Below are 24,011 nucleotides of genomic sequence, written 5' to 3'. Positions count from 1 at the left end.
CCCTTTATGGGATAATCGACACATTCATTCATTTTATTATTTTTATTTTATTTTATTTGATAACACAAGCTAATCACATAAATCACATACACCTGAAAATGAACCTTTATGCAGTTCCACTAGGAACGCGTATGATGCGTTGAAGCATGTTTGGACCGAGGCGCACGCCGTATAGGTATGACGTAATCGCTGTTCGATTTTGGAATGTTTTGGCGGGGTTCGCCGGATTAAGTCGGATGAACTTTTGATTTAGTAAACATTAGTTTATCATCAAACAGTTAAGATATGGAGCGGTAAGTGCTACTTTTCTGAATTAAATCTAGCAGGAAAACTAAATTCAGGGAAAATGTATAATATGTCCTTCCTGCTTGGATGAGTCGCTTTTGTTAACCGACAACCGTTAAATTTAAAGTCAGCTGCCGCGATGTTTGCTGACCGACTTATGAGGTTTATATCCATTTTCAAACTTTGTTTCACTAAGTCGTATTGTGTATATTGAGTTTATGTTCCGTGAATTTGCGTTAGATTCATTTAAAAAAAATGGCATTATCTCTGATTAGCCCGACAAGCTATTTTATATTCAGATTGTGACAGCTAAGCTAGCAAAGCTAGGTTGATTATCAGCGTAATTGGTAGCTACAAATGTTGCCTTTTATGTAGCAGCTGTTTATTAGATATAAACGTATGCTTTATTTCTGATTGTATCAAGTGGAAGGAAAAGCCGAGCAGGCAGCCGACCATCAGACATGCCGATGAGAGTTCAAGACAGCAACAGGATGAGTATGGTGTACACAACACCTCAAAGGTTTGTTTAAAATTAACTTTTATCTCTCACATATTTGTATATTATTACGCAGTGCATCTTTTTTTGGATTCAGAAATGTAATTTTGTTTTTTATGGTTGTGTTTATTGCAACAAACCATACCCACTAGAATCAAGCACTATTCAAATGCCATTTACCCACAACACATTCTGCTAATAAATATTTTACAAAGGCGGGCATTAATTTCTTATTGTGGACGTTATTGTTATAACATATTGAGATGATTCTGTAAAACTAAATGAACAACTGCAAAAAGAAAAATGTATTCCAACATTTTAAGTGTAGAAAGATGTTCCTCCATTTACTGTGTGTATTTGGATCTCATCGTAGTAAACTGCCTTCCTTTGGAAAGCTCAGCATGTCCAAACCACCATCTGGGACCTCTGAAAGAAGAACCAGCTTCTTTGGTCCCCGGTAAGGGAAAAATATTTCCAAAACCTTGAAAACGACAAAATGCTTCCAACTTATTCTTGGTGCTGCTAAACTATGGGCTATTCTTTTTTTCCTATTTCACTGCTTTTATTAATACACTTGGACAAAAACATGGAGTTAACACTGGCTAAATTATTAATAGTTTTTAAAGTGCTTATTTCAGTCAACCATATATATACAGCAAGTTAGATTAAGTAAAGTAACCATGATTTATTCATTAATGCCAAGGAGATGTGTCTTCATTTTATAATTTCTGTGTACTGTAAAAAAAATAGACAAAACGTTTTAGTGCTTAAAACGCATCTTAAGAAGGGGAACATCACAATGGAAATTTATTTATGTATTTTTATTGTGTATTGATCATTTACTCCAGGACTAGTGGTGCAAGCATGCCGCGCAACAGCACCATGGCTGGGTTTGGTGGAACTGAGAAGATTAAAGATTCCAGACCACTCCATGATAAATCCTTTGTTCAGCAATGCATCAGGCAGCTACACGAGGTAAGGCCCATATATTTTTCTATGAAAGGTCATCCATAATGATGTGAACTAGTAGTTTGTGTAATTTCTGTTTTAGCCATCAAGTTTTCAAGCTTAATTCACCACCCAAGCCATGACGTGGTGTGGGTGCTCGCTTTTTATTAGGATGTTTTCTGTGCAAAGATATTGATTAAATATTATGTATGCTTGTTGCATGTGTGGGGGGAAAAAAAGCCACTTCTTCGGGATTTTCCTTAATAATAAATATATTTTTTAAATGTATTATTTTAGTTCTTGACAGAACAGGGTTACCCAGGAACGTTGTCGGCCAAAACACTGCAGTCGCCCTCCACCAAGGAGTTTGTAAAGATGTTTGAGTTCATCTACCGCCAGCTTGATCCAACGTTCGAGATGCCAAACTCTAAAGTTGAAGAGGAGGTTCCAGCTCTGCTCAAAGCCTTAAGGTAAAAGTTCAGTCTTCATACTTTTAGTATTATGTGGACTGTACACAGTATTTAGCTTACATTATGATTTGAGAAAATATTTTAGTTTTTTTTGGGGGGGTGGGGGGTTGCGTTTAAAGGAGCAATTTAGAATAACTTAGAACAAATTTAATGGCAGATAATTGATATAGAAAATGTATAACAAAATAATTAACCATGCGTCAAGTCTGGAAGCTTACATTATGATTTGAGAAAATATTTTAGTTTTTTTTTTGTTGGGGGGGGGGGCTGCGTTTAAAGGAGCAATTTAGAATAACTTAGAACAAATTTAATGGCAGATAATTGATATAGAAAATGTATTACAAAATAATTAACCATGCGTCAAGTCTGGATTTTTTAAAATTGTTTTATGCAAATATTCTTCTTTAGTTGATGGGAAAATTGCTGATTCTCTGCTCCTGTTCTTGTTTCTACAAAGATATCCGTTCGTTCTCTCCAAGTGCTCCATGTATTCGGTTGGAGCTCCACACACGTGGCCCCAGGCTCTGGGTGCTCTCATGTGGCTCATCGATAACGTCAAGGTGAGAAGACTGCAGAAACACCGGACTGTTTAGGGAGAACCCTGGGCCCCCTTAAAGATGTATGTAATAAAAAAGTACAAGTGTTCAAGGTTTCTAACCACTTGTGTTTCAGATCAACTGGAGTTTGAGTAAGCAGGAGCTTCTGTTGAGCGACTTCTGTGAGGACACTGCCAATATCGAGGAAGGAGCTGAATATAACAAGGTAATCTAGATGCCTTGACTTAAACAAAAAAAAAAAAAAGCTTTAGTGAAAAACAATTTAAACTAATTTGCTTGAAGCACGTACAAAACCGTTTTCTCTGTATGTTAGATTCAGTTTTTTCACCAGAACCAATTCAATCGTCTTTGCTGTATCAAAGTCGATAACTTGATGCACAAATACATTTCGGTGTTGCAGCTTTTCCTTGACTACATGGCTGAAACCTACTCCAAGTTCATGCATGGTGAAGATGTTTTTGAGGAGGAGGATGAGGCGTTCCTCACCAAACTGAGTAAGTATAGCAGTTCCAGAGCTTCAAATTAGAGTACGATTCAAAAAACACAGTTTTAGTGAGGAAAAAATAAATGAATAAAATGAAGGCGCGCGTCTTCCCCCACAGAGCGACTTTACAACGTTGACGAGGCCCTGCTGGAATCGATGGAGGAGAAACACAGATTCCTCAGTAAGGAACTGGAGCGTCTAGAGAAAGAGAGTCAGACGGTAAGAAAAACTTGTTGCTCAAGAAAAGTATAGTAATGTAAAATTATACTTGATATTATTTATGTAAAGAAATGTACTGTTTTTGCGATTTAGAAAAAATAAAATAAAATTCTGCCTTCACTCTTCATTGTTGTTTGCTGGACTTTGCAGTGTTTTTGTTGGTTCAGGTCATTTTTGGTCCGTCTTCCTTCCACAGGACCGTCTGATGACAAAGAGGATGGAGAAGGTGAAGCTGCAGGCGGACCTGAAGAAGCTGCAGAGTTATCGAAGCAAACTGGAGACGTTTACAGCCAGTCTGGAGAACAAATTTTCAGAACTTACAGACGAGCTGGAGAACACCGGTAAACACGAGCAGCTAACTGTTTTTCTCCTGAAAATGTCGACACTAGAGCACGACAGTGTTTCTGGATTTAATTTAATATAGTGTAATATAATGTCAGTCACTATTCAGTTCAATTCTTACTTGATTAGATTTTTTTTTTTTAATTAATAAAGATAATCAGGATAGATGGTGCCTGGATATATAGGTAGTTTATACAATACTTAAAAATAATCAGAGATGTTTTAGGAATCTTTGTTGTACCAGTTGTACTTGAATACATCACAAAAGTGCAACTGCTAAGAAATCCCCTCTGGTCAGAGGGGTCACACATTTCTGCAACATGTTTGCATTTGATTTAACTTTGATTCAAGTGATTAATTTAGTAGAAACCTCCATCAGAGCTGGAGTGACTTCAGGTTTGAGAAAACCCAGCATGCACATGAAAAGGAGTAGTACCTCCTTTACTGACTTGATTTAGGAGGGAAATATGGAGGCTCCTGAGCCAGGAGTAAAAATCTCTTAAGATGGAAAAACAAACTTCTTGTGACATGAAATGCTCTTTCAGTTGCATTATCCAAGAGAAAGTCAGAGACAAACTCTAAAAAGACCAATAAAAATGGAGAGAAAACAACGTTTCTAGTCGCATAAAGGGACTTTGTGTGCCTTTGTGTTTATTGTTCTGTTTTGCAACGTTTCAGTCAGCCACTTGGAGACGCTGAAGCACGAGAGGAACGAGCTTCAGCACCTCTTGCAGAACCAAAAGTTTACTCCAGCTGATGTGGAGAGAATCAACAGGGAGAAGAGAGAACTTCAGCAGACCATCGCCAGTCTCACCAAGTCGCTTGAGGACGCCGAACAGCACAGGTGGAACGAGGAAATCGCGCTGGCGAAAGTGAAGGAGACGGTACGTGTATCTAACATTTACCTGCCGGGTTGCGTTGGATGGAAGACGCACATTCTTCTGACTTGAACTGAGGCCTTTCTTTGTATGTCATTTCCTTTAATACCAGCTGGACCTGAAGGTGGCCGAGTACCACAAGCTGGCCCGGAAGCTGAAACTGATCCCGATGTCTGCGGAAAACGCCTGCGGTCATGACTTTGAGATCAGGTCATTTGAATGTGGAACTGGCAGTGGAGTTCAGCAAAAAACACAGATCAAGGTGCCTTCAGCTAATAACACTACAGTTTCAGTTACTCTCCCTCTTTTACTGAAGTTAATAAAAAGTTTAATCAAATCGTCTTTTAATTCAGAATTATATCTCTAAAACTGAAACTTTTTTGTGTGTTTTTTGTTTTGTTGTTTTTTTTTTCGTGCCGTGTTGTAGATGCTTCTGAGGAAGCTGATCAGTGATGTGGAGGAAGAAAACAGCCGATTGTCAAACCTGAAACTCAGCCTGGAAGAGTCTTGCGAACAAGTAACAATAGATTTTTTTATTTAATTTTTTTTTTTTGGTGCTGAAATGTTGCATGCACATCTTTTCGGGATTTTTACTAGTAGTATTTTTGTCTTTTAGGTCAACTCTAACATTGTGGACAAGTCCAACGATCTAAAGCAGATCAGAGAGCAGATCCGTAAGCTGGACGAACAGCTGGACACTGATATGCAGGTAAGTTTATTTATTTATTTTTTTATATAAAAGAAACTCTTGTTCTGTATGTGCCTGATGATGAGGTATGCTCCTGTAGAAGTTGGCCCGAGAGGAGCAGGATTGGGCAGCAGAGGTGGAGTCTGCAGAGAACCACCTCAAGCTTCTCCAGAAGAAAGTTAACGACGGTTACGACGAGGCCGTCCAAGAGCTGAAGGGAGCGCAACAACAGTAGGCAACATCCGTTAACGCCTCTGCAACACGCACAGTATTTCAGTAGCATAAATCAATACCTGGAAGCTTTTCAATAATAATCCATTCATTTCTGTTTCCCTCATTAAGAAGAAAAAGCCAACTGAGGCCTATTTCTTCTAGCTGCCGTTTGTCCACTATGTTGGATGAAGACCTGTAATTACTGTTGGAGAACTGCAGCGGTTCCTATTTTTAAATCCTGCATATGCACAACTTTACGTTATTGTCACAGCTTTACATTTTTTTAAAGGAATAGAGACCAATGAAGAAAAAAGTTGACTCTTGAAAAATTTTGAACCTTTACACAACATATACACAGGAACCCAGACTTTACGACTTCCTGGTGTTTTGTTGTCATGCATATTTCTATTTTTTGTCTTCATAAACTCTCATTGAATAAATCAGCTTGATTACTCAACACATTAGGGGAAGTCGTGTGCCTTATGTGACATCGTTGGACTGCTGGAATTTCCAAATTCAAGTGTTACTTTTCGTGTTTTTAAGGTCTGCTTAAAAGTCCGACTGAAGCAACAAACCAATAAAGATGCGTCGTCGTAGTTTTCTCTCTGAGCTTTTCTGCCTTCTCTCCTTAGATACCACCTGGTGCTGCAGGAGACGAATGAAGAGAGGAGAACCGTAGCCAATAACCTGGTTTCTGTGTTCGCAACAGCTGCAACCCACCTGGCCATAACTGAGGTAACGTTCCTACTATCGTTTCCTCAGAAATCAGTCTTCTCCTTTAGAAGAACCACTTGTTCTCCTTTAATTTCTTCATTATTACCATACAGTACTTCTATAAGTGTGATATTAAATTGTTAATAACTGATTTTGAGGAGAGGAGTGGAATATGTCTTTGGCATTTGATGGGTGGTTAGAATAAATTTATTTAATTTCAATTTTTGGGTCCATTATTTTTATTTCTTAGAATATGGTTCTTCTCAAGGAGCTGCATTTCTGTTCTCACCAAATGTTTCCTGTGCTTTGACCTCCTGCAGAAGTGTCTGGAGGATCTGCACAGCAGAGTCCAGCGCCTCTGCTCTAAGGCCATAGAAGAAGACGAGGCAGAGGTTCAGAACCTGCGGGAGCTTTTAAAGAGCTTCCTGTCTGAGGCAAACTGTTTATAAAGACAGACAAGATTTACCTGCTTCTGTTTGTTAAAAAAAAAAAAACAAGTTCCTGCCCAACAAATGTTTGTCAGAATGTTCACTTTGTGTTTTCCTTAAATGTTATGTATAACTTTAATGTTGATGTTTCAAGTTTTTAGCTCCAGTTTTCATATGTCAGTTTAAAAATTTGAGTATTTGTATCCTATAATAAATGATTAAAGAAAAAAGTATTGAGGTGCTTATTCTGTCTCCTTTTCTCAGCTTTCTATTGATTTTTGTTGGTTCACAGATGCATTTTAATGCATTAAACCACTAGATGGCAGCACAGATTTACAGACTGAAAAAACTTATGGTTCTCTGGTTGAAAGCTCAAACTCTGTTTTGTTCACTTTTATGAATACTTTGTCAATAAACTTTCAAAACAGCCAAGTTTTCTTTTCAAATTTAATTTTCTCTCAATTTCTTTGGGTCTTTTCAGACTTTGTTAATGTTCCATGAAGATGCGGCGGCGGTTTTGTAGTTGGAGCCAACATTTGCTCTGTCAGAACAAAAACTTCCACAGCGTTCCATCTCTGGACAGATATACACTCTGGAACATTGATGGCATTAACTAGTGACAGCAAAAAAAACAAACAGGACGGCGGTGACGTGGCTGCATATTTCTTCCAATTAAATAAAAATATAAGGCACAAAGAGGTTAAGGAGTCTGCAAAGAGGCCAAAAGCAGCATTAATTGTGCTGCAGGAGTTTCAGGTTGCACATGTTTTATCTGATAAGTCTTGTGTTTTGTCCATATCCCTGATTAAAGGAGTAAGGCTATAAAACAAGTCTGAAGAAAACTTCACTGTTTGACTACAATCTTCTCAAAGGATGTGGAGTAATGAATTGATGAAGCCAAACTAGGTTTTTAGGCCTCATTTCAAAACACTAACATTGGTAGAAGAAAAAAAACAGGACAGCACAAAGTGAAATAAGGTCTGTTGGTAATAGATCTTCTCAAAACACGATAAATCTGTAAATGTAGGAGGCTGACAGACTCCTACTGCAAACTGAATGTTGCAATTAAATGAAAACGCCCTTTAACATCTAGTTTAGGGATGTGCCCACTTGTGCAATCTGGTTGCGTTTTATTTTTGTTTTTTTGTTTTTAAACTGCTTTATAAATGTTTCATTTTTTACAGTTAAAAAATATAGCATTTTAACTCACTTCTATGAATGACTGCGGATTCTGCATATCTCATTGTGTTTATTTGGCATTAGACTGATTGACCTGCTGGTTGGTTTCACAGATTCAAATAACCGACCAAGTAGAAAACTAATATTTGGTGCAGAACAATACACACACGTCTCAGTATTTCAAGTGGCGTCTGACTCTAAACCCTTCCCATCATGCCTGTGGGGTAACATATAGGCCTTTTTTTCCCCTCAGGGAAACCTCTGAAAAGTGTCGACACTGTAAGCGTGGGAGAAATGTTTTGGCAGATGTGATGGGAAGAGATGAAGTGACTGTGAGGGGCTCCATGGAGTTGGGGGTGGGAATGGAAATGTGATGGATAACTTCCACCACTAGCAGAAAACACCCTGGACCATGTGTGTGTTAGCTTTGGGTGGTGGACACGAGAGGAGCGTTCTCGCCCTGGGAGTTAAGAGATGAAAGTCGGTGCCATGTGTATCACAGCTACAGGACCTCATCCAGCCAAACAGAGCAGAGTGTGTTTATCTGATGACTGAAGGTGCAGGTGGCATAGGTAACCATCATTTCAAATGACAGCCCTGTATGGACGTATTTTTCATCACAAGTTACGGAAGTGCTTTGTAATGTCCTCATAACCCAATGTGTTCAATTTAACACAACTCTTGTGTTTTGAAAGGAGAGAAGAGGTCTGATGGAAAGCGTGGATCTGAAAACATAAACCAGAGATCAACCAAGACTCATTTCAGAAACCAAAATAATGCATCATGGACTAATCCTATCTAGAACAATCTGTTTTCCAGTATGGAAGGAGACAACAGAGAGGGAATGGGTGCTCTTTCTTTCTTTCTCTCTTTCTCTTTCTTTCTCACAGCTCTCTATCAAAACACCACTGTGAAACTGTAGGCCCACTCTCTGAATGGCTCTGGCATTTTGAATTCTGCTCCAGCCACTAATTGTCTCCAGATCCAGAAGACAAAACAACCTTTGCCTTAGCTGTGTGCCAAAACACACAGAGAAGTGGTGCAGCCACTGTAATGAGAGTCTGACTCAAAACTTAATGCTGTCTGTCGTCAGCATTGTAGTGTCTGAAGGGAATAAACATACAAAGATGAAACCAATTTGGCTCCTTATTTGTGTGCCAAATATGTTGTGTGTACAGCATCAGTTAAATGTCGGAGACAAGTTTGTGTTGCGGGATTCAAAGACATTTTTTATCGTCTCATAAACGGTAGAAGAAGCATTTGAAGTTATTTATTTTGTTTTCACCAAAAACCGACTTTTTAAGACAGGCGTATTTAAATCTATGGCTGATATTGTGTGTTTCTTAGTGGAAATTGTGTCCATTCAATTCATTCAGCTTAGTTCATCTCAGATTTAAAAAAAAAAGTTTTATTAATCAATTAGAGAAATAATATGCTATGTTTTTTGCTCTTGTGAGTGTGCAGAACTATGTCTATAGTATTTTTTACATGTGTAAGAAATAAAATCACGTCGTTTCTTGTACAACAGCAAGGACAGATTATCTGCAGCTAGTAGATGACGCATTGAAGAATGATTTTAATTCATTTTAAACCTTCGTTGGGCTGTGACAGCAGCAGATAATCTGTTATTGGTCTCACTGCTCCATGACAGCTTCTTGCTCGTGTATCCCTTTGATTGGCTGCATGTAATGTTTACCTTATTGCAGCTTCCAGTGCGATTTGACTGCCTGTTGACAGTTTGTTTAGTGTTGGGTCTCGGCGTGAAAGACCGTAATCAGGATATCTTTTGTTCTGCGATGGATTAAGTGAGTGACAGGTTTGAGATTTTTCCATTTCATCTTATTCATAAGAGGAACTGCTGTTTCTTTTTTGTTGGAAGAATTCAGAACAGCCCATAAATATTGGAAATCAAGAGTATTCTTGATGCGACACTCGTTGCAGCTGAGCAACGAGAAGGAAAAGCAAGACGGCTGTTTTTGGTTGCGGTTTGCCGATATCAGCAGACTCCTTCAAACGTGAATGCTCGTTTGATGCTTGTCCAACAACGTTAACGTTTTATTCACTTTGTTTGTCTTGTGATTCTTTTCATACCCTTGTTTATGCTCTGTACCTTAAAAGTTAGTGAAGGGCAAATACATCACAGTCTTGTTTCCTGTCCAAATGATGTTAGTTTGAAGATGCACCACTCCACTGAGATACAGACTTTTTCTACCACACGGCGTAACTTGAGTGACTCGAAGGGCAAATGAACGAGCCGTGTGCTGCTTATCCATGTTTGGTGAAACATGTTCGCTCTGTGTGCCCAGGTTCACTCCGTAACTTTTAAAAAAACAGGTTCAGATTCTGGGTTGCTTTTTGTGTCAAAGTTAAATGATGTGTGTTAGTGACAGGTAGAGCAAGTGGGCAGGAGATATCAGATTTCTGCCAGTTTGTCTCACTCTGTTGGACGTGTACAGGGGTTATTATGGCACTACAAGAGGTCATGAGAAGGTCATTGTAGAGGATGGCAGGTCACAGAGAGGTACTGAAGGGGCTCCGAGTCAGAGGTTTGAACTGTGGCTCCCTGTGATTCATTTTCTGCTCTGGTGGGATCCATTTCAGAGTTCATTCGCCTCAGAAGGGAAACAGATGTCTGTCATGAAATAACAGGCTTTTAAATGATTGAAAGGAATTTATGGAATCTAACACACAAGGCTTATATTTAACAACAAGTTTCTGACTGAAGTGTTTTGGGCTAATAATATAGCATGGTCATCAAATATACTGTTCCCTCATCAGTATTAACTTTATATGCCGGGAAGTGATAATCCAGACCTCTAAATGTTGTGTGTCTTCATAAATTGCAACACACCAAGGAAGTTGTTTATGAAGCACAGCGTGAGCTTGTGTTTTTTTTAAGACCTCTCTGATACGAATTAATAAATGAATGCATAAACTCAGGGTTCAGACATTTAGTGTCTAATATTCTGTACAAATTAAATGTGTAGCTTAAAAGTTTGGATAAATATATTAATAGTGTGGCAAAAACATGAAGTGTTTGTTGAAGAAACGAAAGGTTCCTCACTCAAACTCTGAGGCAGATACAGACAAACCCCCCACAAGTGTAATGTGGTTTTTCACAAATAAACATGGATGCCATTCACTGCTGTGAAGAATTTATTCCTCAGAAAAGTTGCGACGGGGATGTTAAAATGTGTGTCTGCAGAGCTGCAGGGGGAGATGAGGATGAGGATGGAAGGTAGATGAAGATGCAGGAGGGATAAAACGCAGAATGTGAAAAGGGTGAATGGAGGTCGGCTGAGAAATATAACCGGTAGATCTGGTTTGCCTCCTGGGGCCTTAAAGCCCACACAACTCAGTAATGTGTTTAGAAAGAAGATTAGTGCAGTTCCACTCGGTACCTTAGCAGAAGTACTTCAGTTTACAAAAAAAGTTTACACAATGGGGAGAATGAAGACCGGGCTACTGAGAATGCACGCAGTGTGTATTTCCCCACATTCCTAACCTTGATAACCCCAGAATGACAGCAGCTGTGTGTGAGATGCAAGCATTATCTGTGTGACATATCTTCTCTTAAAGAAGAGGCAAATAATAAATAATGATCTGATTTTTATTCATTAACATTAGTATTTAAAGCTGCTGGGAAATTTACATTATATAAAATTTTCATTCAGTGGAGAAAGATGGTGTAAATCCAAGACGTGGTTCGAAACGGCTATACATAATGAAACAAGGAAGCAGATTTCTAACATTTCTGGCCTAATCATACACTGGAACATGGATTTAGTTTGCCTAAAGGTGCTGAAGGACAATATTTAACAACCCGAAGCTGCATATTGTTCTGTCATTACAACTCAAGAAAGTTATGCAATCCTGAGAAACTGTTTTAGAATCAATATGATTTCAGAAGATCTGTGGTACAGAGAGGGCTTCTGATTTTGTCTCGGTTTTCTGATAATGTTCATTTAGAATGACTAAGAGCTCTGAGAGGAACATGGAATGTCAAAGGTGAAAAATTTATTAAAACCTGGAAAGACTCAGACGGAGAAAAAAACAGCGATTAAAAAGTTTATTGACATGAATGGATAAAAGTTCTTTGGCGCTCGGACCCCGGCGGAGGACATTGTGCTGTGAAATGCGGTAGGCTTGGATGAGCATTTCAATGTTGATTAGGGATGTCTTTCCCCCCCAAGGTCAGTACACTGGTGGTGGAGGTCAAAGAAGGACGGAGGCCCGAGGAGCCAAGAGCACGGAGGTGGAGAAGGGGCGGAGGTGGGTTGAACACCTCTGGAGAGCAGATGGCGCCACGGATGGTCCTTATTCGATGATTGCCAAAGACGGGGCGCGGCCCGAAGCTGATAGGCTGGAGTTTGGATGACGTGGTGATTGGATGATGCAGGTGAGCCTGAAGAGTTTTCCAGTTTGAATTTACACCAAGGCTTCATCAGCATTTTTCTTTTGCATGACTGTTACTAGGTCAGATGTAGAGAGTTTTTGTCCCACATATTGAATGTCCCACATGTTTTTATGATGGCTATGCATAGAGTGTAACAAGAAAACACAAAAATATGCAGATACAATGTTCTTATAGGCAATTTTAGAGGGAAACAGGTTTTGGAAAAAAAAGGAAAAAAACCTAAAAAGAAAAACCTCAAAATTTTGATTTAAACTAAGAGTAAAAATACACATTTAATTTATACAAAGGACAAACTGTAAAGAGGTTAAGAGGTCAAGCTGGAATAAGCTGTTCTGTCTTTCATGCATCTGTATATATAAATCTATATTAATGTGCTTGCTCGATTAAATAAACACACACGCACACTGTGATGCAGCACAGGTGTGAAGCAGTAGTGGAGAGCTGGAAAGCATTTTCTCAAGTTTCACATGAATATTTTAACCGTCTCACACCTCTTCCACAACAACATACAGGTGATCCTTTTCGTTTACTGCAACAAAGTGGGTCAAAAAATATTATCACCCATATCCAGTACATTTGGAATTAATGATTAAATCACATTGGGGAAAAAAAAATAAATAAATCAAGCGGTCACACGTTGCTTTAATTATTGAAAAAACCCCAGATGCTCCTTTTCTTTTGATCCTTCTCGGTTGTATTTCACTGCTGTTACGATACTTTCAGTACGGCAAAATTTAAAATCCGTGCAAAATTCAAAACATTCTGTCAGAAAGGTTTTTTTTTTGTTTTTTTTCGCTCAATGCACCAGATGCTAAAAGAAAATGCTGAGTATTCCCTGCTTTCTCTCACATAAACTGCCAAAATCTGTGCATATTCCATCTGAGTGGAATATGCACAGGGGCTTTACTGACAGGCGGAGGATCTGCAGCTGATGGTCCAGACTAGAGGTTTGGTGATGGTACCAGTTGATGATCAGCGCAACAGCCTCTCTTTAATCCCCCTGGCCTCTGCTTTCTGTTGCAGAGACGGCACTGCAGGGCATTTCTGTGGCAGTGAACTCTGTAAGGGGCCAATCCTTTGTTTGTAGGAACAAAATGCTTTCATAAAGTAAAAATTCTTGATTGTAAGAAGATGTAAGAACTTTGAGCTCTTTTGTTAAAACAAGAAAGAGATGAGATAGATTTTTGTCTTGTAATGTCATCATATGTCTTTTCTGGGCTACGTTTTGATGATTTTTCTTTTTTTTTTTTACCCTTTGTGATTTACACTGCCATCATATAGCTTAAGAAATACTGCCAGACACTGTGCATCAGTGATGCCTCAGAAAGTCTCTTTGTAGACATCTTATGAACAAACATGTTGGAAACGTTCGGTTATCATGCTGGTCTCAACTCAACCAGTCCAGGCAAACTTGTTCATATGGACATCTTTTTTCCTCTTATCATGAAAGTCAACATAAAATGACTTCTCATTGCTAAAGAAAGTTTGGCACTTTTTCTGTTTTTCTTCTTTACAGTGCTGTGAAAATGTTATTGTCCCCTTTCACATTTCAGCTGTTTTTCTGTCTTTTACAAAGTGTTTGGGCTTTTATATGAAACATAAAACATAAGGAAGATTTTGACGGGTGATTTATTTGCTAAAGAGAAAAAAAAAATCTATTTAAACCAACATGGCACATCTGAAGAAGTGATGCTCCCTTAAAGCTGCAACGTAGTTGCATGACAGCGACTGCCTTCAGTCGCAATGGGACTGAAGGGACTTTCTCATCACTGTTGGAGGCATTTCTGTCCCACTCTTCTTTGCAGAATCATTTCATTCAGCCATTTCAGGTTTGGTTTAATAAAGTTCATATCACAGCATCCAAATTAGAATTAACTATGAACTTTCACCAGGTTATTCCATAATCTTGTATTTATTTATTTATTTATTTTTTAAGTTTAAGTGAACTAGGGCGTACTGTCACATACAAATGGCGGGGGCTTTGGGATTTTTTTCTACAGAGCAGATTTTTTTAGTCTCGTCAACACTATATTTTACCAAAACAAATTCCTTATTATTATAAAGGTTTGGTAAACTTGAAACTAATCTTTGTGTAACTTTTGACCAGCAGTGGTTTTGGCCTTGGAATGCTCCAATGGATGTAATTTTTTCCAGTCGCTTTCCTTTTGTGAGATCATAAATATTGATCTCAAGTGAGGCCGTTAGGTGAAGGACCCACATAGAGAAGCAGTTTGTAAAGAAGGCAGAGTGCAGCGCAGCACATTCTGACTTGGCAATTGCAACCAAACTTGACAAACATGAACTTGAAAAGACCAACCAAGACAGATGAGGAAGGTGACAGATGGTCAAAGAGTAAACAAGCCAAGAGACAAATGTATCAAGGGAGGTAACGAGTGCACGTGAGACAGGTGTGCTGATTAGTAATCATGATCAGGTGAGATAGGAAAGGAGAACAACATATCATATCCGTCCATCCACTTTCTATACCTCCTTATTCCTCGCAGGTGTTTCCTGTCTCCAGTAAATGAGGAAAAGGGAAAAAAATATGTCAAGAGTAACACAGACGAGCATGTACATACATATTCTGACCTGAGAGTAAATTAGATGAGCCATTCAACTGAACATGCATGTTTTATTTGGGTGTAGCGTGGCTGGATGACGTAGTATCTCAGGAAAAAAAAACAACAAAAAAACAAAACAAAACAAAAGCATCAACAGGAAAAGCATGCAAAGTACTTCAGGTTTGGATTCAAGCCCTGGACCCCTAAAGCATAAACAGTTTTCACAAAATAAGAAGTCAAACAGATTTTAGAAAAAAACGCAAATTGGTTCAAAAACAAAACATACCGATAACAAACCTATACCTCCTACAGTGTGTCATTTTCAAAGAAGTTCACCAATGCGAAAGCTTCCCTCTAAACGATACCAAAAACACTGTAGTAGCCTCATTAAAACTCTTAATTTTTTATTACATTTTCTGGAGACGAATTAATCTGAGAAGGTACTTTTCAGAAAATGTACAGTTTCCTCATTGAGGAACTAAATGCTATAATAACCCATAAAACAGACAATATGAAACAAACGATTAGTTGATACTTTATTTTATTTTTTACTAGCTTGCAAATCTGAAAACAAATACAAAGGAGTTGAAAATGCACAAGAGACTTAGCTCTTTGTAAAACGTGTCAGCTAATACAGTTCTCTCAGTATTTAGCACCTGCCTAGAACATCATCCCTTCACTGTCAAACAGAGAAACTCTAGCCTTCATTACAAGCTCCTCTGTCGCCATGAACAAAGGAACAGAAGACTCATCTGAAACTGACACTACGCGTCGACTGGCTCTCATGGTTTCCTCTGACTGTAGCAATAGGTGACAGTATTGTGATTTATCCTTTCAGTATTGGGCCCAGTAGCAGCTGACACTTGGAATTATGCTATTTTGTAGTCATGTGAAAGGAAAAATAAAGAAATTATATTCACGATTGATTTATAAGATGCCTTTCCATTAAGCCTCTACCATAACTGTGTTTCTAAGTTGTCTAGCTGATACTAACATCCTGATGTCTTAAACTTTCTCAGTTAAATCTTGGTTAAACTGATATTCTGGTTTTGACAGAATCTTCCCATACTTTGACTTTCTAGACCATACAAGAAGATTGTCTTCTGAAACGGAAACAATCTTTAGGTGACACTTTGGACTGATAGTTGACAAAAAGACACATTGAGTGAATTGACTCCAGCTATTCCAGTCTAACAAGCACATCCTCTGTTATCCTCCCTGCAGTAAGAAGCTGTAATTTATGAATGCTTGAAAAATCTCACTCTCTGTTTATCCGCTTAAGCCAACAATCTGTTTCTCATTTACAGGTGGCCCAAAACTTGCTCTTGGACATCTCTCCAAAATCCCATTTCACTATTATATCACCCGTCCTCTTCCTTCTGTCTTATCTATAAAGCCATAAACAATCAGACTCCCACTTTTAACTTCTTTCACTCCTTCTAAGCTCTTAAGGTTTTCTGATCAAGTCCTGTTGTTCCTTGTTCCTAACTAAAAACATAAGGATACTCCGAATTTGCTGTCGGAGGCCTGGATGCACCAGGGTTTTAAATCAGACATGAAAATCAACCTTGTTTCAAAGTGTTTTGTATCAGTAAGACTCCATTTTTAGCTTCATTCTGTGGTCGTCATGTTTTTAAATGTTATACTCTCTTGTTTTTATTGTGCTTTCATGTGTTTCGTTGTATGTCCACCTCTAGCCAAAGATTCTGGAAGCATAAGTCGCATTCATGCACATCAGCTCTAAAATGTTGCAAAGACGTTGCAGAGGGACGGCATGTGGAAGTCTACACCCTTTGCTCCAATATGCATCTTGTTAAGATTTGACTGTTTAAACCCTGATACGATGTGGCAAATAAATTCAAAATGTATTGGTACTGAAATGAACACAAAACAAGTCCGAACGAACCAGCATTTTTGGTGTCTTGTAAAGGAAACAACTATTTCCATTATGTCCTGCTTTCCCTGTATTTCATGCTGCAACATTCCAACAGGTGATTTATCTTTATGCAGATACTGTATGAGCAATAAGAGCAGAAAAAGCACAAATTGTGAACATCTTCAGTGTTTTCTTCACAATTTGGTTTGAGCTTCTGGTTTCTTTTGACAAAGTCACTGATTTGACAGACGTGGTTTCTTATCAAAGATTCAGAGATTTTCATCATTGCGATACATGACTCTATAGCAATATTTTAAAAACATGTTTAGATTGTACAGATTAAAATGATAGGTTTGTTAGTAAAATAATTTAAAATTTAATAAACCTAAAGTGCAGAAAGACAGCTATGGCTAAAATCATGGATGCATCCCTGCTCTGACTGCTTTGATTTGATTTTTCTGTAAATTATGTTGAAAAATAAACAGCAGAATAGATAAAGCAATTAAAGGGATGGAAAACTACTTGATGGGGCGAGTTGTTCAATGAAGCTGTGTGACTCAAAGCTTTGGAGACAGCAGACGGAAACGTGAGAGAGCAAAAGCAGATCAAGTACCACACACATTATTGAAGTGAGACACAGCTCCAGTTCCAACATTGTTGTCTTCGTTGTCATCTCTGGATGTTTTCCACATTTTCACCATAATGACTTCGAATTTTCCCTCCTTTCTTCTCCAATATCAGTTCTTAGCTCCGCTGCTATTTGAAATTGAAGTGCAGCTCCGTTTACAAGGAGAACATTTAAAGTCTTTCCAAGGAAAGACAACCTTTCTCTACATAAAACTGTTTTTAGATACAAGAAGAAATTAATCATTTCATGTTTCAGTCAACCAGTTTGAAAAAAAAAAATCTGAAAACTGGGTAATCTACTTAACCCAAAATTAAGATAAATGATCAAATAATGTAAAGATAATCAAAATGCCCTCTTCAAAGGATTAAATTACATATTCCATTCCAATTTTATAAGTTGTTCATGTTGTATTTCATACAAAACTGGTAATTTAGTGTACTTAAATACTAAAGAAATTTACTGATTACCTACATGGAGTTGGCAGATAATTTGGCAACAAAAGCACATTTGTACAGAAAAGATTGTGATTGTTCATTTTGTCATCCATTATCTGAAAATGGCGTCTTGGACACACGTCCTGTGGTGGGGGGCCATTATGAATGTATTTTTTCCACAACTAATCAGTGAAAAAAAAAAGAAAACAAGCAATTCAGCCATTTATTTGATTAGTTTCATTCTGTGGGAAAATAAATGGCAGCAAAAAAAAAAAAAAAAAAAAAAAAAAAAAAACTTTTCTGTTGAATCATCGCACATGAAATGTTTGGATTTTGCTACAGGAGCTGCTGGGACTTTTAGTGGAACCATGTGTTTTGGTCGGGTTTGACTAAACTTTTTTTAAGCAAACAATCTAGCCGGGTTTGACCTAAAAGAAAGAAAGAAAAAGTGAAACAGCACAGGAGTAGGAGTTATTTTAGCAAACTGTACATTTGATTCCACTTGAGTAATACAATGAAGCATTGCTACTCTAACTTCAACATGGTTTCTTGATGCTTTACCCACTTCAAATAACTTTACTGAAAGTAGAACAGGCATTAAATAAAAAATGTATGAGACACAAACATGTTGTATAGTTTATGTAAAAGCAAGATTTCTGGTGCATAAACAAGCTTTGTTGTTAATTTCTATCTGCTGAATCTGTTGTGCCATTTGGAGATTAATTATATGGAAAACAACTGGGAATAATTGGGGCCTGCCTATGCAATGCATGGCAGGAACCTATTGTTCTACACCCAATAAGTGGTCTCTTTATTTATTTATAGCTTTATTTATTTATTTTTCCATCACCATTAATGCGTCCCGTACCGCTGCATGCACACCCACAAAAGTGGTATCAAAACATTCAGCTTGATCCCAAAAAGGGAGCTATTACTTTTAGAGGGATTCTGAGTTAAAATGGGCACATAAATTGCGAAAAAAGAGCGAAAAAAAACGAGGCTGAGTGTCTCACGGAATCAGTAATCTTTCTCTCTGAAACACACACAGACACAACACAGTGGATTTCTGATTCCAAAACTCTTTTTAACTTGCCCTCCCGGGCACAAATATCACCCTATTGGACTCAAAGTCGGTCATGACATAGATACACCAGTCTACTCCCGTAAAATGTTTTCAAAATTTTGCATAGGGCTTATGTTTTTTTGTCAGGGTCCTTGAGACCGACCCTAGGTGTCTCACAAGTATAGAAACTGTCTCCAGCATTCTGTCTGACAGACAGAGTCAGCCCAGGTGCAGATAATTAATTACCATGGCAACCATGACGGAGAGATGCAGGCTATTATGGTCTGTCTGTTGTCTCTCTCTGCGACTTATTGGTTTTCATTGGGGTGGGAAATATTTTTTCTTTTTGTTGTAGACACATTCCTCATTATCTGCTCTTTCATTTCGAAGATTGAATCAGTTAAGTTTTTGGGTTGTTTAGGTTCATTTGAGAGAACAAACATTGTGGGAAAAAATACATTTCCTGTGATTATTCATATTTTTCTTACATAAATTTATTATTTCTCAGAATTTTTCAGTGTGAATTAAAATCCTTAGTATGAAGGTTGAAAATTTTCTAGAAAAAAAAAATAAAATTATCCACTGTCTTTATTTTTTTTATTTATTGCGGACCGTGAGTGAGAACCACATGTGTGAAGCTTATAGTCGTAAGTCGGACTGAATTTCTCCATGCATGAGGTTCAGCCATTGTACTGTAGTTGATAAATGCATCAGCCATACCAGAAAGCTGATGGACCTGGCATAAGCTTCAGCCATCGCATTCTGGCTCAGGACCATGTCAAGCCTGTGCTGTTTCTTACCAAGGGCAACTACGATGTGATGTATTACTGGTTAAGAATCAGAATGATGGGTCCAAATCAACAGGCACATGTTAGACAGGCATTTACCCTGTTCTGTACAGTAAATATTAGTTTGATAAGTTTTACATTGAAAGCTGCTCATTTCAAAAAGTGTCATTTTGTAACTCAGATGTAATGTTATTTATTTCTACTCTCTTTTATTTCAGACTCAAGCAATGGTAGACCTATGCTTCTCTTTTAATAAGACAGATGTGTAAAACCATTTTTTGTTTTTGTTTTGAAACAACAATTTACAGACCCCTATTCAACAAAAATCAGACTTCTTTGTTTGAATAAAACATTGTGTCTTTACTTTATTGCTTAACATGTAAAAGTAAATAAGAAACCCATTTCTGTGTTGTTTCAACGTGATGATTTTGCCTCCTATTTGTCTATGACAAATAGACATAGACAAATAGTCTTTGTCTGTAGTCTATGTCTATAGACATCCATGCAGCTAAAGCTACACTTTAGCTGCATGGATGCAGCTAAAGTGTAAAGCTGCATCCATGATGTTGCAGGACATCTACAACACACCGTAAACACGAATCCTTTAACTTTATCACAGTCTGAAATTCCTTCACAGCAATAAATAACATTTATTCCTCTATAAAAGTGTAATAAATATCAATAAGTTAAAACATTTCGCATTTCATAAATTAAATCTCATATGTGACTAACATATTCCATAGGGTATAATTGCAAGGCAGTTCTTTGTTTAAGGATTAATATTAAAAACTGTAAGGCGAAATAAAGTAGAAATGACTCGTTGAAAAGAACCCCTGAAGTCGGCCACTTGCAGGAATTCCTTCATAACCACACTGCAGAGCAGCTTTCACAATAAAAACTAAAGAAAAACACCACTAAACACCTCGTTCCCAATGAAACAAATTCAGCCACCAGATGTTTCTACACACATCCACATTTCCTGGCGGAGTGTTTCCTCACAGTGTGGTAAATAAGGTTGTCGTCCAGAAATGACAGGTCATCGTCAAACGCGATCGGCCGACAGCAGGCCTGCAGGGGCGTGTCTTTGGCGGCGAGCTTCCTCTTGTTGACCAGGTTGAAGAGGATTTTGTCGTAGTTGGTTTCCGACTTTCTGCAGGGTCCAGAGCAGTACCGGAATATCATCTCCTCGCTGGAGCTGTAGCCCAGGCCCAGGTCCGTCACGTTCAGGTGAATCTGCCTGAGCACGCAGCCCTGTCCTCGTCCACCGCCTCCTCGTCTTCCACTCTTCCTGCTCGTTTCATCTCCTTTGTTTTCTCTTCTCCTCTCTTTGCCCTTCGTCAGCCTCGCTCCCTGCTTTCTCTCCCTTCTGTGACGAGTCCTGATCCAGTTTTCGCTGAGGTGGGAAGAAAAGGAGGTGGAGGTGTACGAAGGCTCTGCAGAGGAGCGACGAACTCTGCTGACCACTATTTTGATAAAGTCCATAACGTTTTTGTTACTCTGGATGAGCTCCTCCATGGTGTCTGAAACAGATTACCAAAAGTGTCAGAATCACCAACATGCCTGATGCTTCACAGAACTCGCCTCTAGTTAGTTATTAAAACTATATGTTGTGTTTTTCTGGGGGTTTTTTTTCTTGTTTTATTCAGCCAATGAATTAAACTCCAAGAGATTAATTTACTTTACAAACAGAATCTATTCATGACTATCAACAAGACAGCTTTGAATTGAAATGTGCTGTAGTGAAGATATGTCAGCCATACATGGCAATCCAACCAGGAAAAGACTGCATTATTATTATTATTTTTAATTTCATTTTATGGTTTTGTATCTTTCATTTAATTTGCTTTCATTTACATGTTTTTCAATGGGTTCTTGTGTTCACAGTGGACCTTCCAAGTAAGGCTGCAGCTTGCAGCATTTTCCTTCTCATTTTGTCATTTTTCTCTTTTAGTCCCATCAGTGTCCTTCAGCGGTTGCCAGATTGTCTGTCCACTCCTTGCTGTTTAGCCTCCAAGGATTCCCTCTTCTTACCACCCCACGCCTCCCAAAACTCTTTGGACATTTTCTGTTAGCTTGTTGATTTTAGAGTTTGTGATGTTCTTCAAAACAACTAAGCCACGATATGTCATATGGGTAAGAGCCTTGATAAAGAATCAATGCTGTGATGACCCAAAGAACGATTAGGGGATTGGCCCTGCTGTGTATCTTGTCAGTGATTGTTTGGAGACACATAGAGTAACTAGGTATTTTAGGGATTGAATCGACCAAAGCACATTAAAATCTACACATAATAAAGCATAAAAGGTTCCTCTGAATATCTGCTGCATGTACAATGCTTTGGGCTCTACAAGTATTAAATTATTTAAAGACACAACACTCTTTTTTTGTTCGTTTCACAAGTCTTTGAGATCACACATCTCCAGTGGGCAATATGTGAGTCTATAATTTAAAAGTGAGATTCAAGAACACAAATTAAAGTGATTACTTCATTTAAAATGTTTAAAGTGGATAGATTTTTAATTATCAAAGACTTAAAAGTATTAAATAAGCAATCACACATATGCCACTTTTAAATAGAACTGGAAAAAAGGAAGCCTTAAGAGTCTGGACTTGATCCAAGATCTCATTCCTTTCAGAAAGCCTTTTAGCCTACCGACCTTCACAAATATGGTCCACAGTGTACTGCAGGGAACGTTTCCTCTTGCAGAGTTCAAACTTAAAAAAACGTCAGCTAGTTTATCACTACAATTCATCCATTTGTTAAACAGAGTTATATTTTTTTAATCAATTCATAGTGCAAAAGCTGCAGCGAGTTTTGTCATAGTTACAGTTAATGTTGTTTGATGTTGAACAAATAAGTTTTTGTCATGTATTTCTAACCTGAGAACATTTCCTAACAAGATAATTCAGGACATTAATGTAAAAAAAATGCATGCATAAAGCACAAAAACGGGTTAGTCCTGTTGTTTGTTGGAATACACCTGATGGGAATTAAATTTAGTGAACAAATCCATTTCAAATGAAACTTAGTAGAGTGTGAATGGTTATGTTTTTAAAGTTGCAGCATGAACAATTACTTTAAATGTTTTTAATGCCCTACTTATAATGTAGATGTTTATGAGTTAAGGAACAATTAGAATTATGAACACTGATCGTATTTAATATTTCGACAAACAGTTTTTGTAGAACTTTTAGCTCTTACATCTGTCTCCTGTGTCCAGTTCGCCTGCTGTCTCTGCAGGGCGCATGTCCGGTGAGAGAAGGGACAGACGGATCTGAACCGGCGGAGCCTCCAGGGGACTCTCCGGCTGCTGTCGGCTTCGGAGCAGCGAGCTGGGCCTCACTGCACTCAGCAGAATCAAACAAGTGGTCAAGCTATCCCATAACTTCATGGTCCACCTCAGTCCGACTGATGGACATGGCGCGATACGCACTCAAATGGTATCAGTCTTTAAAAAAAAAAAAAGTGATGCAGAAGAAGGGACTGGTGTACCCGGAACACCAAGTTTCTTCTGAACTTGTCTGCCACATAAATTAGAAAAAAAAAAAAAAAAAAAAAAAACACGCTGGGCAGAGGTTCGCATTGAGCAGGCGGATCTTTTTCAGAGAGCTCCAGCTGATTTCAGTCCATCCCATTGAACATCGATCCAGACCGAGCTGGCCTGGCTGCGAGCAGAGGCAGAGGAGATGTGGAGAGGTGCTGACGTCTAGCGGTCCTTCGTCTGCTCTGTCTGTTTCCTCCTCCCCACGCAGACTGCCCGGAGGGGCTGGCGCGCACATCCAAGGCTGACCCTGGGATCCAGAACCGGTTCTGGTTGTGGAGTTAAATGTTTTGAGAACGTGTCGGCGTGTGTATTCAGATGGCCGAAAGGGAGAGCGAGGTTTCACACTTTCCACCGGATTCCCCGTCCCGACTCTCCAGATTTTGGCGCATGTATCCAAACGTGTTTGTGATGATAAACCAGTAAAAACAGAAGAGGTTAGATTTAGTAGCGTGGTCTAATTCACGCAGTTTTCCAGATGACACGCCAAGATTCATAATCCCTGTTAATTAAAGATTGTCTGGATTTTTAATCTATTAAAAAAAACAAAGCAAACCTTATGGCTGCAATATTTTAGACCTTTTTTATGTTTTTTAAAGATGTGAGATTATCTATGCACAAAATAAAGTGAATTTTGAAAGAGTTCGGAATATAACATCAATGTATTGTAATGACTTCCAGGCACAATTATTAAGTAAAGTTGTAAAAATAAGAAAGAAAAACAGATATACTTGATGTTGCTGTCTGTTTCCATCTTTGTGTCTCATGTAAAATAGGTGATATACGATATTAATTGTCTGC

At 38.3% G+C, this 24,011-nt stretch overlaps 2 protein-coding genes across 3 annotated transcripts; one reads left to right on the top strand and one right to left on the bottom strand.

The window, feature by feature from the left end:
* The first annotated feature begins 100 nt into the window (after positions 1–100).
* ndc80 (NDC80 kinetochore complex component) lies at positions 101–6,956 on the top strand. 2 transcript variants are annotated; one of them, XM_007548042.2, is made up of 17 exons: positions 101–175; positions 710–805; positions 1,155–1,238; positions 1,630–1,756; positions 2,027–2,199; positions 2,657–2,759; positions 2,872–2,961; positions 3,157–3,250; positions 3,359–3,459; positions 3,656–3,800; positions 4,480–4,685; positions 4,792–4,941; positions 5,107–5,196; positions 5,296–5,388; positions 5,468–5,598; positions 6,213–6,315; positions 6,615–6,956. In XM_007548042.2, exons 1-17 carry the CDS (start codon positions 147–149, stop codon positions 6,741–6,743), a joined length of 1,944 nt encoding a protein of 647 aa, XP_007548104.1. In that variant the 5' UTR covers positions 101–146; the 3' UTR covers positions 6,744–6,956. The 2 variants fall into 2 exon arrangements, with proteins under 2 accessions (XP_007548104.1, XP_007548105.1); XM_007548043.2 differs by lacking the exon at positions 101–175 and adding an exon at positions 182–293.
* A 13,166-nt stretch (positions 6,957–20,122) lies between these two features.
* On the bottom strand, positions 20,123–23,641 carry LOC103135373 (glial cell line-derived neurotrophic factor-like). The gene is made up of 2 exons (XM_007548041.2): positions 22,871–23,641; positions 20,123–21,188 (listed from the first exon to the last, which is right to left on the bottom strand). The coding sequence occupies exons 1-2, from the start codon at positions 23,058–23,060 to the stop codon at positions 20,629–20,631; spliced, it is 750 nt and encodes a 249-aa protein (XP_007548103.1). The 5' UTR covers positions 23,061–23,641; the 3' UTR covers positions 20,123–20,628.
* Between the last annotated feature and the right edge of the window lie 370 nt (positions 23,642–24,011).

Source organism: Poecilia formosa, unplaced genomic scaffold (assembly GCF_000485575.1).
Source record: "Poecilia formosa unplaced genomic scaffold, Poecilia_formosa-5.1.2 Scaffold25, whole genome shotgun sequence".
NCBI lineage: Eukaryota > Metazoa > Chordata > Actinopteri > Cyprinodontiformes > Poeciliidae > Poecilia > Poecilia formosa.
This window is presented reverse-complemented; position numbering and strand designations above follow the sequence as displayed.